General features: G+C 38.1%; 1 protein-coding gene across 2 annotated transcripts in view; it reads left to right on the forward strand.

The window, feature by feature from the left end:
• LOC135463781 (sodium/potassium-transporting ATPase subunit beta-1-interacting protein 3-like) overlaps positions 1–12,499 on the forward strand; it is a 45,118-nt gene that overhangs the window by 19,470 nt on the left and 13,149 nt on the right. Inside the window, exons 4-6 of one of the 2 annotated variants that reach the window (XM_064741214.1) lie at positions 3,303–3,512; positions 4,505–4,565; positions 8,238–8,264. In XM_064741214.1, the coding sequence (XP_064597284.1) occupies positions 3,303–3,512; positions 4,505–4,565; positions 8,238–8,264 (298 nt within the window). The remainder of the gene's footprint in view (positions 1–3,302; positions 3,513–4,504; positions 4,566–8,237; positions 8,265–12,499) is intronic. The other variant, XM_064741215.1, reaches the window with a different exon arrangement.

Genomic DNA, 12,499 nt, shown 5'->3' on the forward strand with positions numbered 1-12,499 from the left:
GGGAAATTGTCTATGACAAAATTACCATGGGAGGGATTGAGAAAATAGGAGCAAAGTGGAAATGAGATAGCCTGATTTTAAATTTTGGCTATGTCTGAGTCTGCCACAAACTGCAGTTGTAAATATTTATGTAAAATAATGTTCACAGCAGGAGTATTTTTGTTCATTTTATTACCTACAAGAAGACTGTTAGGTCAAGGTAAAAAAAAATATATATAGTTGGCTACAAATTGATAGTTAATAATTATTGTTTATATTATCTGTGATTTTGTGGGAATCAGTTAACACTATGCTTATATGTTATGAAACATGAACTTATTTTTTTTTTCCTGTTTGTCTTTGCCTCAGTGCAGAAAGATAAAAAAAAGTTATCTTACAAAGTGTGAATATTATTTTTATATGTGAAGAAAATGTGCATATTTCACCCAGACATGAATAATACATCAGTAGCTATACGGAGTGCGTCATTAAGGTATACCTGATGACAAGTAAAAGGTGGTATTAATACCTTACTCTCAAGTACCTGTTTTATTGGCCCTCATAAATAATAAATCAAATGCTACATGTATACAGAGTACATGTACATCATTTAACTGATCACAAATAAAAAGGTATTTTTACCTTGTTTCTATGCATTATGGGCTTTCTCTGCCTGTAAAACTGGACGGGCTAAGGTCATTAACTCGTTAGTGCTGTTCACCTGACATCTGAGGCGATAATCAATCAGTGAGTACATACATGTGTATGTACCTGAGTGAACTGTCAGGTATGACAACTGGGAAAAGCATGATGGAACTAAATCAATCAGAAAATATGGTGTGTCTTGAAATAACGATGGTCCTGCTACAACAGGGGTGGCTCTTAACACTCATATGTACATGCATGCTGCTATATTTGCCCATCATCACATGGACTTGTACGGTATTAAAATAAGCCAGCAAGTTCAGCAGACAAGTTCAAGCTTGTGATATGTGACTACAGGTATAGGCTGCAAATTTACAGGTTTTATATCGCTGCATGTACATGTATAATTGTTTATATATATGTGCAGTAACCTGCACAGTGTAGCAGTTGAAGCACCTGCCATGAAAGAACAGAGTTCAAAACTTGTTTACGTCGGGTACATGCACTTATTCAAGATTTTAAAAATAAGCCAGCAAGTTCAGCAGACAAGTTAAAGCTTATGATATGTGACTACAGGTATAGGCTGCAAATGTACAGGTTGTATATAGCTGTGTAATTGTTTATATATGTACTCTTATTCCTCAACCTTTTTGCATATGAAAGAGCAACCCTCAGTACAATTAATGCACTTTTTTTCATTTGATTTTTGGAGACAAACATTACAACAAACACTACATTGGTTGGATTGGCTACTTTAAGGGCTTCACGAAAACACAGAATAATGCCTTCAGAATATGCTTGAATAAACAGCTTGCAAACAATTGAAAAGGTTGATGTAGGTCTTCAACCATTTTGCATGTTTGCAAAGTGTTTTGCAAAGCATATTCTGAAGGCACTATTCTGTGCTGACTGATAAAGGCGTACTTTTTATGAAGCCCTCAAAGCCACTCCAACCAATGCAGTTTTGTCTCCAAAATTAAATTAAAAGTGTATTTAGCTTGCATTGAAAGTTACTTTTTCAAATGCAAAAATGCGAGGAATTACGGTAGTAAATTCTTTAAGGTCATAGAAAGTCTTCAAGATCTACAATTGAACTGATGGGGATGTACATGAACTGTACAGGAGAGGAAAGAACCACAATGTATTTGTACCTTTGAAAATCTGAATGTGCATGGACTCAGTTGCATACATGTATTTGTGTGATAGAAGTATTATTGAAGTGTGATATTGATAGTATAATCTAGAACCAGTCTGGAGTAGATTTACATTTACCATTTTCATTGTAAGCAATGTCTGCAGGTTCTAATACAGGAAAATTTGTTGTATCTGTTAGTTTTGCCTAAATTCATTTGGATGCCCCCGAAAGTTCTGAAAAAGTGCATTTGTAGAAGCGAACAAAGGTTATAAACTTCTTACTCTTAGGCATTGAAACTTAGATTTTTTCAGGATTTTTTTCTATCCAACTGTCAAACAAACATCAAAGAGTCTGTCTAAGAATTATACAATTCAGTCAAAATGTGCGTCTTTATAGTCCTGGGCAAAACTGTAGGCTATTTACTGTTTCTTTAGTGAGTTACATGTTACATTTAATAAATAACTTTGATGGGTTATTAGAACGCAACATTTTAGCGTAGAAAACATGTGCAGGGGTAATACGAGACACTATAAAAATGGCATAGACAATAAGAAGGTATATTTTGCCGGGGTACACGATGTAGATGAAGAATGCAGAGGTTATGCATGAGTGATGATATACAAAATCAGGACCGTACATGTACATAGCTTAAGGTATCTGTGACCAGATCAAGATTAATGTTATCTGACATTGTTCAGGGACACCTCCTAGGTACCATGCCATGGGGGGGGGAAACAAGGATGGTGCTAATCAAGCTAAAACACCTGTAGTGCATACGAAATAGCAAACGAGTAAACAGTAAAGATTGCAGCTTTAGATAAAATTTCAGTATTTGTCCTAAAAATTGGCTGACAAGCGCATTTTTCGACACAGATAGTATTTCATGCTCTTTTGGATTTGAAAAATACCTTTCCAAGATCAAAAGAACCATTAGAGTCAGATAAATAGATTAGATAGATTAATTATGATACACAATACGTGGATCCTCTGCATACATGTACATGCGCTCGATATGGCTGAACTGCTGCCCATCTCTGGTGTTAAACCCCTCTAGTTTTTTATTCTTTATATACTGATGCACACATTGACATCTGGAGGAATGCTGTTACAGATGTAAGAAGTTAAATAACAAAACACAAAGAAAAGAGAGCTCAGCAGCATTCATCTTCGTAAAAATCCTAACCGTTTAAATCTGGTGACACAAGTCCTGTTTGTTTGTCTTTTTTTTTTTTTTTTTTTTTTTGTTTGTTTCTTTTGTAGTTTGTTTATTGTAGAAATCCCAACCTTGAACTGATAAATCTGAACTCCTGAATCATTGGTTCTTTTAGTGTGTCTTTTTATTGGGGGAACTTGCTAAATGCAAACTCATATCAGTTGAAGAGTTTGACTGTGTGCCAAATTCTTTGATGGCATGTGTCTGTGTACATGCAAACCTGTAAATTACCTCGTGCAGATGTGTTTGTGGTTTTCATGTAGACCTGATTATTGATAAGTATACAAAGTTCACATTAATTTAATCATGTCTTCTCTTTTTCTGTTTCAGAATAAGGATATTTACATATTAAACATAGTCACGGGCAACAAAAGCTGGTGGCTGGAGAACGGTATAGGTTGTATTGTCACTAATTCTACAGCGGTAGAGTCGCCTCCCTCAGCCAGTAGACCTATACCAGCAGAGGGCGCTGTACAGGGCTGTATTCTGGCCTATTATTATGTTGAAGTCATACATGCAGCAGTCCAGATATTTTTATCGGTAAGTCACATTAATGGAGGTTGGTTTTTTCCCTCATAAGGTGTTCTCCAAAAATCAGTTAGGCGAAAAATCAGATGAATTTTTACCATTTGGCTTCATGTTTGGATTGCCTTACATCCTCAGATGAATTTTTACCATTTGGCTTCATGTTTGGATTGCCTTACATCCTCAGATGAATTTTTACCATTTGGCTTCATGTTTGGATTGCCTTACATCCTCAGATGAATTTTTACCATTTGGCTTCATGTTTGGATTGCCTTACATCCTCAGATGAATTTTTACCATTTGGCTTCATGTTTGGATTGCCTTACATCCTCAGATGAATTTTTACCATTTGGCTTCATGTTTGGATTGCCTTACATCCTCAGATGAATTTTTACCATTTGGTTTTATGTTTGGATTGCCTTACATTCTCAGATGAATTTTTACCATTTGGTTTTATGTTTGGATTGCCTTACATCCTCAAATTGATTTCCTAGATATGAAGTTTCCATGATTTTAAAATGGCTGAAACCCCCTTAATGAAACCTAAGCTGGGCATTTTGATTAGTTTTTGATTAGTTTTTCTTCACTAGGCTGTTAGTGAAATAATGAATATATGTGGGAAGGTCTGCTACGGGTTTCCCTAAAACTTTGCTCGGTTTCATCCCACGTAGTGCTGGATGCCACTGTATACACCCTAATTCGGCAACCTTTTCGCATATGAAAGAGCAATTTTCCGTGCAGTTTGTGCACATGTTGAATTTTATTTTTAGACGAGACTACATTGGTTGAATTGGCCCATTTCGGGGCTTTACAGAAAGTACAGTTTTATCAATCAACACAGAATAATGCCTTCAGAATATGCTTGAATAAACACCTTGCAAACATGCGGAAAGGTTTAAGAATTACAGTAGGTGAAATGTTCTTGAGTACCGCACTAAACAATAATCAGATAACTAATTCCATCCATTTTTCTCATGATTCACATCTCTTTTTTTATTCCTCCACAGATAATTGGTATAATAATCTCCAGTTTAGTGATCTACTTCATCACAGAGGAAGACGACAGTTGTAAGTACCTAGCCCAAACTAGCACATATTCTCCCCCTGTGGATCACTCGGTCATCAAGTACGAGCCCGTGGGGCCGGCAGTCCGCACCAGCTGGGCCCTGCCCTCTTACGTGTCCTACACGGACAGCCTCGAGTGGTCCTCCACTCAGTCCTCAGTCTGATTGTCTCGTCGTTGTCCCGGCTCACGGACTGACACCCTGAGTCGTTACTGGGCAGGTGTGTTGAACAAGCTTCTCTCTACATATATATAGACACCTAGATATGATCAGTCATCTGTAGTCATAACCTCATCACCTCTATAAACTTCATTACCTGGCTAGCCTTCCCAAGCCCTATCTCCTTCCTTCGTGTTAGAGACAGGTGTCTTGAACAAGTTCCTCACTGTATAGACACCTAGATATGATCAGTCATCTGTAGTCATAACCTCATCACCTCTATAAACTTCATTACCTGGCTAGCCTTCCCAAGCCCTATCTCCTTCCTTTGTGTTAGCGACAGGTGTCTTGAACAAGTTCCTCACTGTATAGACACCTAGATATGATCAGTCATCTGTAGTCATAACCTCATCACCTCTATAAACTTCATTACCTGGCTAGCCTTCCCAAGCCCTATCTCCTTCCTTCGTGTTAGAGACAGGTGTCTTGAACAAGTTCCTCACTGTATAGACATCTAGATACAGTCACAGTCGTCTTTAGTCATAACCCTCGTCATCTCTGTAATGATAACTTAAACTTGTGGCCATGTTGGATTACAGATCCAATATGGCCTCAAGTGCAAGTCCTCTATACTGTTACCTTATTACATGTCTAGACTGGCCAGCCCCATTTGACATGGCAGTTAGTGCCCTTTTGTACATGTACCTGGCTGTTATGGACCTGTATATATATTCTGCAAATTTATCTCTGTATTAAACTATATTCAAGCACAGTTATCTCTCATAACCTCATCATCTTTGTCACCCTATTATTTGACTGGTCTAACCAGAGCTTGGTCAGTTTTACTGGATCATTAGATGTGTTAGGGAGCATCTTACCTGGCTCTTAAGGGCCCATCTTACCTGGCTCTTAGGGACCCATCCTACCTGGTTCTTACGGGCCCGTTACCAGGCTCATAGGGACCCATCTTACCTGGCACCTAGGGACCCGTGTTACCAGGCAGTTAGGGACACATCTTACCTGGCTCTTACGGACCCATCTTACCTGGCTCTTAGGGACCAGTCTTACCTGGCTCTTAATGCCGCTGTTACCTGGCTGTTAGGGACCCATCTTACATGGCCCTTAGGGACCCATCTTATTACCTGGCTATTAAACACCCATCTTATTACCTGGCTCTTAGTGATTCCTCTTAACTCATTGTTAAGAACCTGTTTTACCTGGCTGTTAGGGACCTGCCTTACCTGGCTCTTAGGGACCCGCCTTACCTGACTTCCTGTTGTCTTACCTTGATCATTTGAAATAACTCTCATCTCTGTCTACATGAAGCTCACGAGTGAAGATCAATTCAGTATGTCTGTTTGTTAGCCTGTGTGTCCGTCTTTATGATAGCCAGGCTTGCCCCTCACAAACCAATGCGTAACGCATGGTTGTAGGTGTTAAATATCTTACAAAATCCAGGTACATGTACATCTCTATGGTTTTATGAGTATGTTTTTTTGTTACTCTTTCTTTACATCTTTATCAGGGTTGTAGATGTAGTAAATGTTTCAGTAACTCACATATCTAATAGCTTTTAGTTCTTGATTCCTTCAGCAGAAAGGAATAATTTCATTGTGAAGTTTAGATAGCCCAAATTATAAACATTTACATGTAAGGACTATTAAAAATAGATTTCATTGTCTTTGCATGGGCATATGTTTGTTCATGTTTTCGGATTATTGTTGGTCTCTTAAATACAAATCATCCAATCATAGTGATATGTTAAAAATGAACTAATTAAAGGGATCTCAAAAAGATAGGAAGTTCGCAGACCTGAGTGAAGGACTGGTGTCATATTACTTAGTACTGTTATTTTGCGATTTCAGGAATACTCATACAACTCTACAATAGCATTTCTTTTTGTCTTGTTTTTTTTTTTTTTTTTTTGTGATTTCTACTATCCATTCTTTGTTTCAAAGACTTCACATTTTCTGCATCAATCGTATTAGGTTATCCACACAGTACCTAACACACATACAATCACTTCACCCCATGCCCATTACACCCCTGCTATTAATCCTCTGAACGGGTTAATTATCGTGTGATATCAGGTAAAAGCTCACCCATAACATCCTGTAAATGCTTACAGGTACAACTATGTACATCTGTCATGTGGAAGTACTTGTGCTGTGCCCGGTGTACATGTACTCGTGTCAAACAGACCCACATAGAATTGTCCTGCACAGAGGTATTCTTTAAAAACTGTGAAGATTTAATGCTGGTCCTTTTCATCACACAGTTAAAAAGAACATGTATTTTGTATCCTTGATGTGAAAAAAAAAAATAAAAAGCAAATGTTTGCGCTGACACTGAACTTTAAATAAGGGCCTGTTAACTCTACACAAACGGGGCAACGGATGCTATTTTCACTGCACGGATGATGTAGCAACTTCACAGCGTTGTAAAGTTAGAAATGCAGAGTATATTTCCTTTCCCACACATTTTCTAACAAGTTTGGTTTTTGTTTTCTTTCTCCACACCCCCTTTCCTAATGCCCACCCCTCACTCTGCTAAATGGCAATTAAGGGTATAGAGAGTGGGTGTATAATAAACGGGTTATCACATTTACGTGTAGATTGTGGGGCGTAATAGTTGTGTGGTCTCATTTTGATGCCGGGCTTTAACTCCGAGGATGACACTCCCTGGAATAGATAGGTCTAAACAAGGATTGCTTCGTCCAAAGTTGTACAAGCCGATATCCTGTAAAGAATTGTCCTTCAGATGGATCTGTAAATCTCTTCAAATGCACACAGCTTAAACAAACCTGTATTTCATGTGTGCACTCTTCTAATCATACATGTACATCTTAGCAGAAATTGATTATATCACCATTTAATATGAAGGGTAACTTTCTGTTATAACTTAACCTTTTTGAACCCACTCAGCCACCAGGCCATTCATCTTGGGGCTGTGTCATGAAACGACATTGGCATGTTGTGATTTGTTGCATCAACTTTTAAAATTTGACGAGTCGACTGAAAATAGAACAAGCTGTATGTCACACGTGCGATTGTCAGATTTTGCAGATCTTATGAAAAAGAATTCGTCCTGTTTTCATTTGACTAATAGAATTCTACTAGTTGATATGACAAGTCACACCGTGTGAACTCGGCTTAAGGGGTACATGTCGTCAAGGGCGTGGAGGTATAGTGATGACTGAACACTTGCAACATTGGTTGCCATGGTAGTCATGTGTCTGTAACTTTCTCTCTACAATTCATGATGTGAGGCCCAAATCATATGTCTTGCTAGTACCTTGACAAAGCTAAACATAAGAATAATTCCATTTTAAAAAGTTTAATTTTTTTTTGCATCTAATTGTTCATACAGGTAATTATTAACAAGTTGAGTTTTGCTATTAACTCAGTCTGATTTGTCTACTTTTGTTGTCATTGTACGTCCCTGTTTCCTTACCCTGAATGTTAATTTTGTTTTTTTTTGTGATATGTGTGACAGTGTTGCTTCCCATCCTTTGCAGATACATTCCACAAAGACAATACTGGCGGTAGGATATCGTTTCATTTCGCTGATTCTTTTATTTCTTGAGCGCTCGCTTCGAGGGTGCTGTAGCTGTGACCTAACTGTGCCTCTATAAAGCTAGCCCTGCTAACCTCAGATTTACATCTGAACACTCACGCTGCTCTCTCGTACATTATACATGTTGTCTAATGTTGTTTTAATCTCAGCCCTTGAAAAGTCATTTTGTTGTCACATAGAAAAAATTTGTTCGTAGACAAGAAAAACTCACCTGATTTCTACCTTCTCATCGCTCGCAGACATTAGCTGCGCCTAGCACTTGTAACCATGGTAACAATGCAATAACGCCTTCCCCCTTGCCTCTGCGCACTCGTAACACATGGTAACCCTATCCTCACCTTTTATTGTTTAATTTTCTTATTGTTCCACCTTGCCTACTTTAAACTGTTTTTCTCACATTAGGCCATTGAAGTATCCTTGGATTGATATTATCAAAGTTTGGGTGGGGGGGGGGGGGGGGGGTTAACTACTTTATTTGGTGTTGTTTGTTTTTGCACAAGTATTTCACATTGATTTTGCATAAATTTGTGGGTGAATATCTACAGACTGTGATCTAGTGAGTCGTTTAAAATCTTGAAAATCTAGTGGCATAGAGGGGCTTCCATGGCTAAGTTGGTTAGTGTGCTAGCGCAGTGTCATGACCCAGGAGTCTCTCACCAATGCGGTCGCTGTGAGTTCAAGTCCAGCTCATGCTGGCTTCCTCTCCGGCCGTACGTGGGAAGGTATGCCAGCAACCTGCGGATGGTTGTGGGTTATCCCCGGGCTGTGCCCAGTTTCCACCCACCATAATGCTAGCCGCCGTAGTATAAGTGAAATATTCTTGAGTACGGCATAAAACACCAATCAAATAAATAAATAAATGATGCCATAGAATCAGAAATCCAGACCAAATCACTATGCTAATTACACTGTAGCTTAGTTAATCAGTCAGAGGAGATTGTGTTAAAGTGTGAAAATTTTAGCATCTTCAGTCTTCACTTAAATGTATACACTTTGAAATTTAGCCCTAGGGATAACGCTACTGTTATTCTAGTGGTCGTGTTTTAAAATAGTGCTAGGACATTCTGCTAGTTGTTCAGTATGCTAACTGTATACATCTCCTGCTGACGTACCAGATAGATACATTCTCACGAGCTGCACGAAGTATAGTAAAGTCACAGGGCGTGTCTGCGGAGAGAATTTATCAATGTAGACCTGTCATGCACTGGCTCTCCAGTCATGCTTGGTCAACCTTATATATGTACTTTCTGGATAAGTGAGCCACACAAGATATCCCAACAAAAGCACCATTTTCCCATACCTGCTCCTGCTGCATGTAAAACTACACGAAAACAGAAAGTACATATATGTCTGATGGTACAGGATTGGCACTATGCTATTAGTAGAAAGATTGAAAGATTTAAATGGATTTAACTCAACTGTTCAGGTAAATTTGGATGTTGTGCATGATAGAAGTGAACACATGTATGTGTATATATACACATACATGTGTTCACTTCTATTGGTAGTGTTTCTGTTTGTATATATACAAATAGAAACACCTAGTCATGCTAGTAACAACATGTGACACCAGCAATGTAGAATCTGCAAATGTAGCAAATTCTATTACCCTTTGATTCCTTTTTATTACATACAACGCACTGCTTGGCTCTATGCCAAGTGCACATTATCTGAGTCATTAGACCTACAATATAAACTCTTCCACATCGATTTGATGTAAAACTACCGTTAGACTACCCTGACGCGAACACAGTTTTTACACAGTTTGGCTGGAAGTTCATCTTTGAGCTGGCCAGGAGGGATCATGAGAATTTCTCTCCACAAGTACACCATGCACATACATTGTTGTTTTGTATATGTACCCATCAGACACAGGATGTGAATAATTCAAGGTTTGACGATGGTCACGCAATATCCCTCGTTTCTGTACAAAAAGTCGTCCAGTGTAGCATGTCACTTGAGGATGGCATTTGTGGCCTGCTCACTGGAGTGCAAATGCCATGTGATTACATACCTCTTGTTCTGACCTTTCAACAAGCCTGTCCATGCTATCATGTCAGAAACTATCGTGTTGTATGCCATGGTATGTGACTGGGCTTGTGTAGAAAGGAGAAATGTATCCCTGTGGGATATGGGGCATAGGTCTATACACATGCATCTAAAGTAAAAGTATATTGCCATGTGGTCTCCTAGTGTTACAACATGTCTGTACTGGCACTTCTTTGTAACCAGGGACAGTTCCCCCTGAAAGTTTGCAACTTTGGTTCAAGAAAGAATCGTACCATTTTAAAAAAAAAAATAGGGGAAACTCAAGGTTTTATCACAGAAATAAACCACTGTTTATCTGACTTTAAGGTGCGGTGTACATTTATGGAGCTCATGGCATTCCTCTTTGAAACTAGAGTAAAATGTGAGAAAACCACAGTTATTTGGGCATGATTGGACACAAGTGTTCGATAATTGTTTTGGGCGCATTCATGCAACGAAGAAGGTTCAGAACAGGTGAAAGCAATTAGTTCTGTTATACATGATAAATAAAACTAATTGAAGACAGTTGTGAAAAGATGTTCTTAGATGACAAAACTGGTATGTGTTTATGCCCGTAACTGTGAATTGCTTCCCTGACAAGTCATTGCTTGTGGCTTGTGATGAGGTCTCAGTACACTTCTGTGGGATTTTTGAGAGTGTTGTCTCATTACCCGAAGTGATTTGATGGGAAGAGGGTGGAGAGTGAATATACGAATCCAATTTTAAATCTATTACTCTGTTTCCTTTGTACAAGCATTGATCTATGTCATTAAATTTACGACAGTAGAAATGACACCTTGTTTATCTTCTGATCAGAATGATTGAAATTCCTCTGGTGTTGTACACATTTAACTGGTTGGTCTTGGTTTGGACTCGTTTTGATAGGGTCAGGAGTGATTTTTAAGCCCAAACTTTGTACATTTATATGCAAATTAAACCTGAACCAGATCTTTTCCCTGTCTATATTTCTATTGGAAATTAAGGTAAATTAATCATAGCAGGCTCTCAAAGAACCTGTTTTTATTAAATTGCTAGCTGTCAATTGACAGTCCTTGGAGATATAAGCATATTTTTAACATTGAGCTGAACTCCTTCTGCAATGGGACAAGACATTTTTTCTTTGCCAGAAAGATCCCTCTGCATAAGTTTAAATGTTTGATAGAATATGTTTGATAGAATATGTTTCGCATTCATGTAATTTTCAGTTGAGCAAGGAAGGTGGAATTAGAATAGCTTTATAAAGAGAATAAGTAATATAAAGTGGTTGAAATCTTTGTGCTATGATTTCGATAACAAGTTAGGGGAACAGGCCTAAAAAATTGGTGATCGATTACAATTTAATGGATATAAATTAACGGTTATGATTACTCATGCCATTGTTTTTTTAATGACAGCAAATCAGCCTGTGAATTGATTTCTCGTTTAAAATAATTCTATTGTTAGAATTTTTTTTTTTTTTTTTTTTTTTCTTTTTCTTTCTCTTCTCTCTCTCTAAGTGTTGACTGTTCTAGGTCTGGGTCATATCTTAATGATCAGGGTATCCACTCCTGGTTGTTAAAGGCCTGTGGTAAATTTCACAGGGGAAACTGGCGTTGTATAAGCAATGGACAAACCTCTTGTCACTAGCATAGGACTGTGTGTTTGTCAGATTTTTTAAACAGGATTTTTGAAGACAATATAAAGCTCCACTTACCGTTCATTGGTCAATGTACATATTAAGAAGATAAGGGAACTTAGAAAATCACTCCAGCCAGGACATGCCTGTGTATAGTTTTGTGGGCGTGGAAGTGTTGTAATATTGTTGGAAAGAGGGCTATTGTAAATCCAATACATGACCTATGATATACAGAATGATCTTGGGAGCAGTCAGTTCCATGACGGTTCCTACGTGATTTTTCTAAAACAAGATGGAATTTACACTGTCTGTTAGTTTTGTACACGTTTATTATACATCTGGGGTACTTCCAACAAGAACAGATATCCAAAACACCTTTTGGCCTAAATCACTTCCGCATTTCAGATGGCCGCCATTTTTTTATCTGAATAAAGTAAGATCTCGTATTACATGGGAGCTTGGTTCAAATTTTATGCTTTAACCTAGCAGTAGCAGGCTTACCACATTAAATATCTGTTTCATTGAAACTCTACATTGGAAGTCATGTCCCCATTGGTAAT

This window comes from Liolophura sinensis, chromosome 3, assembly GCF_032854445.1.
Source record: "Liolophura sinensis isolate JHLJ2023 chromosome 3, CUHK_Ljap_v2, whole genome shotgun sequence".
Taxonomy (NCBI): domain Eukaryota; kingdom Metazoa; phylum Mollusca; class Polyplacophora; order Chitonida; family Chitonidae; genus Liolophura; species Liolophura sinensis.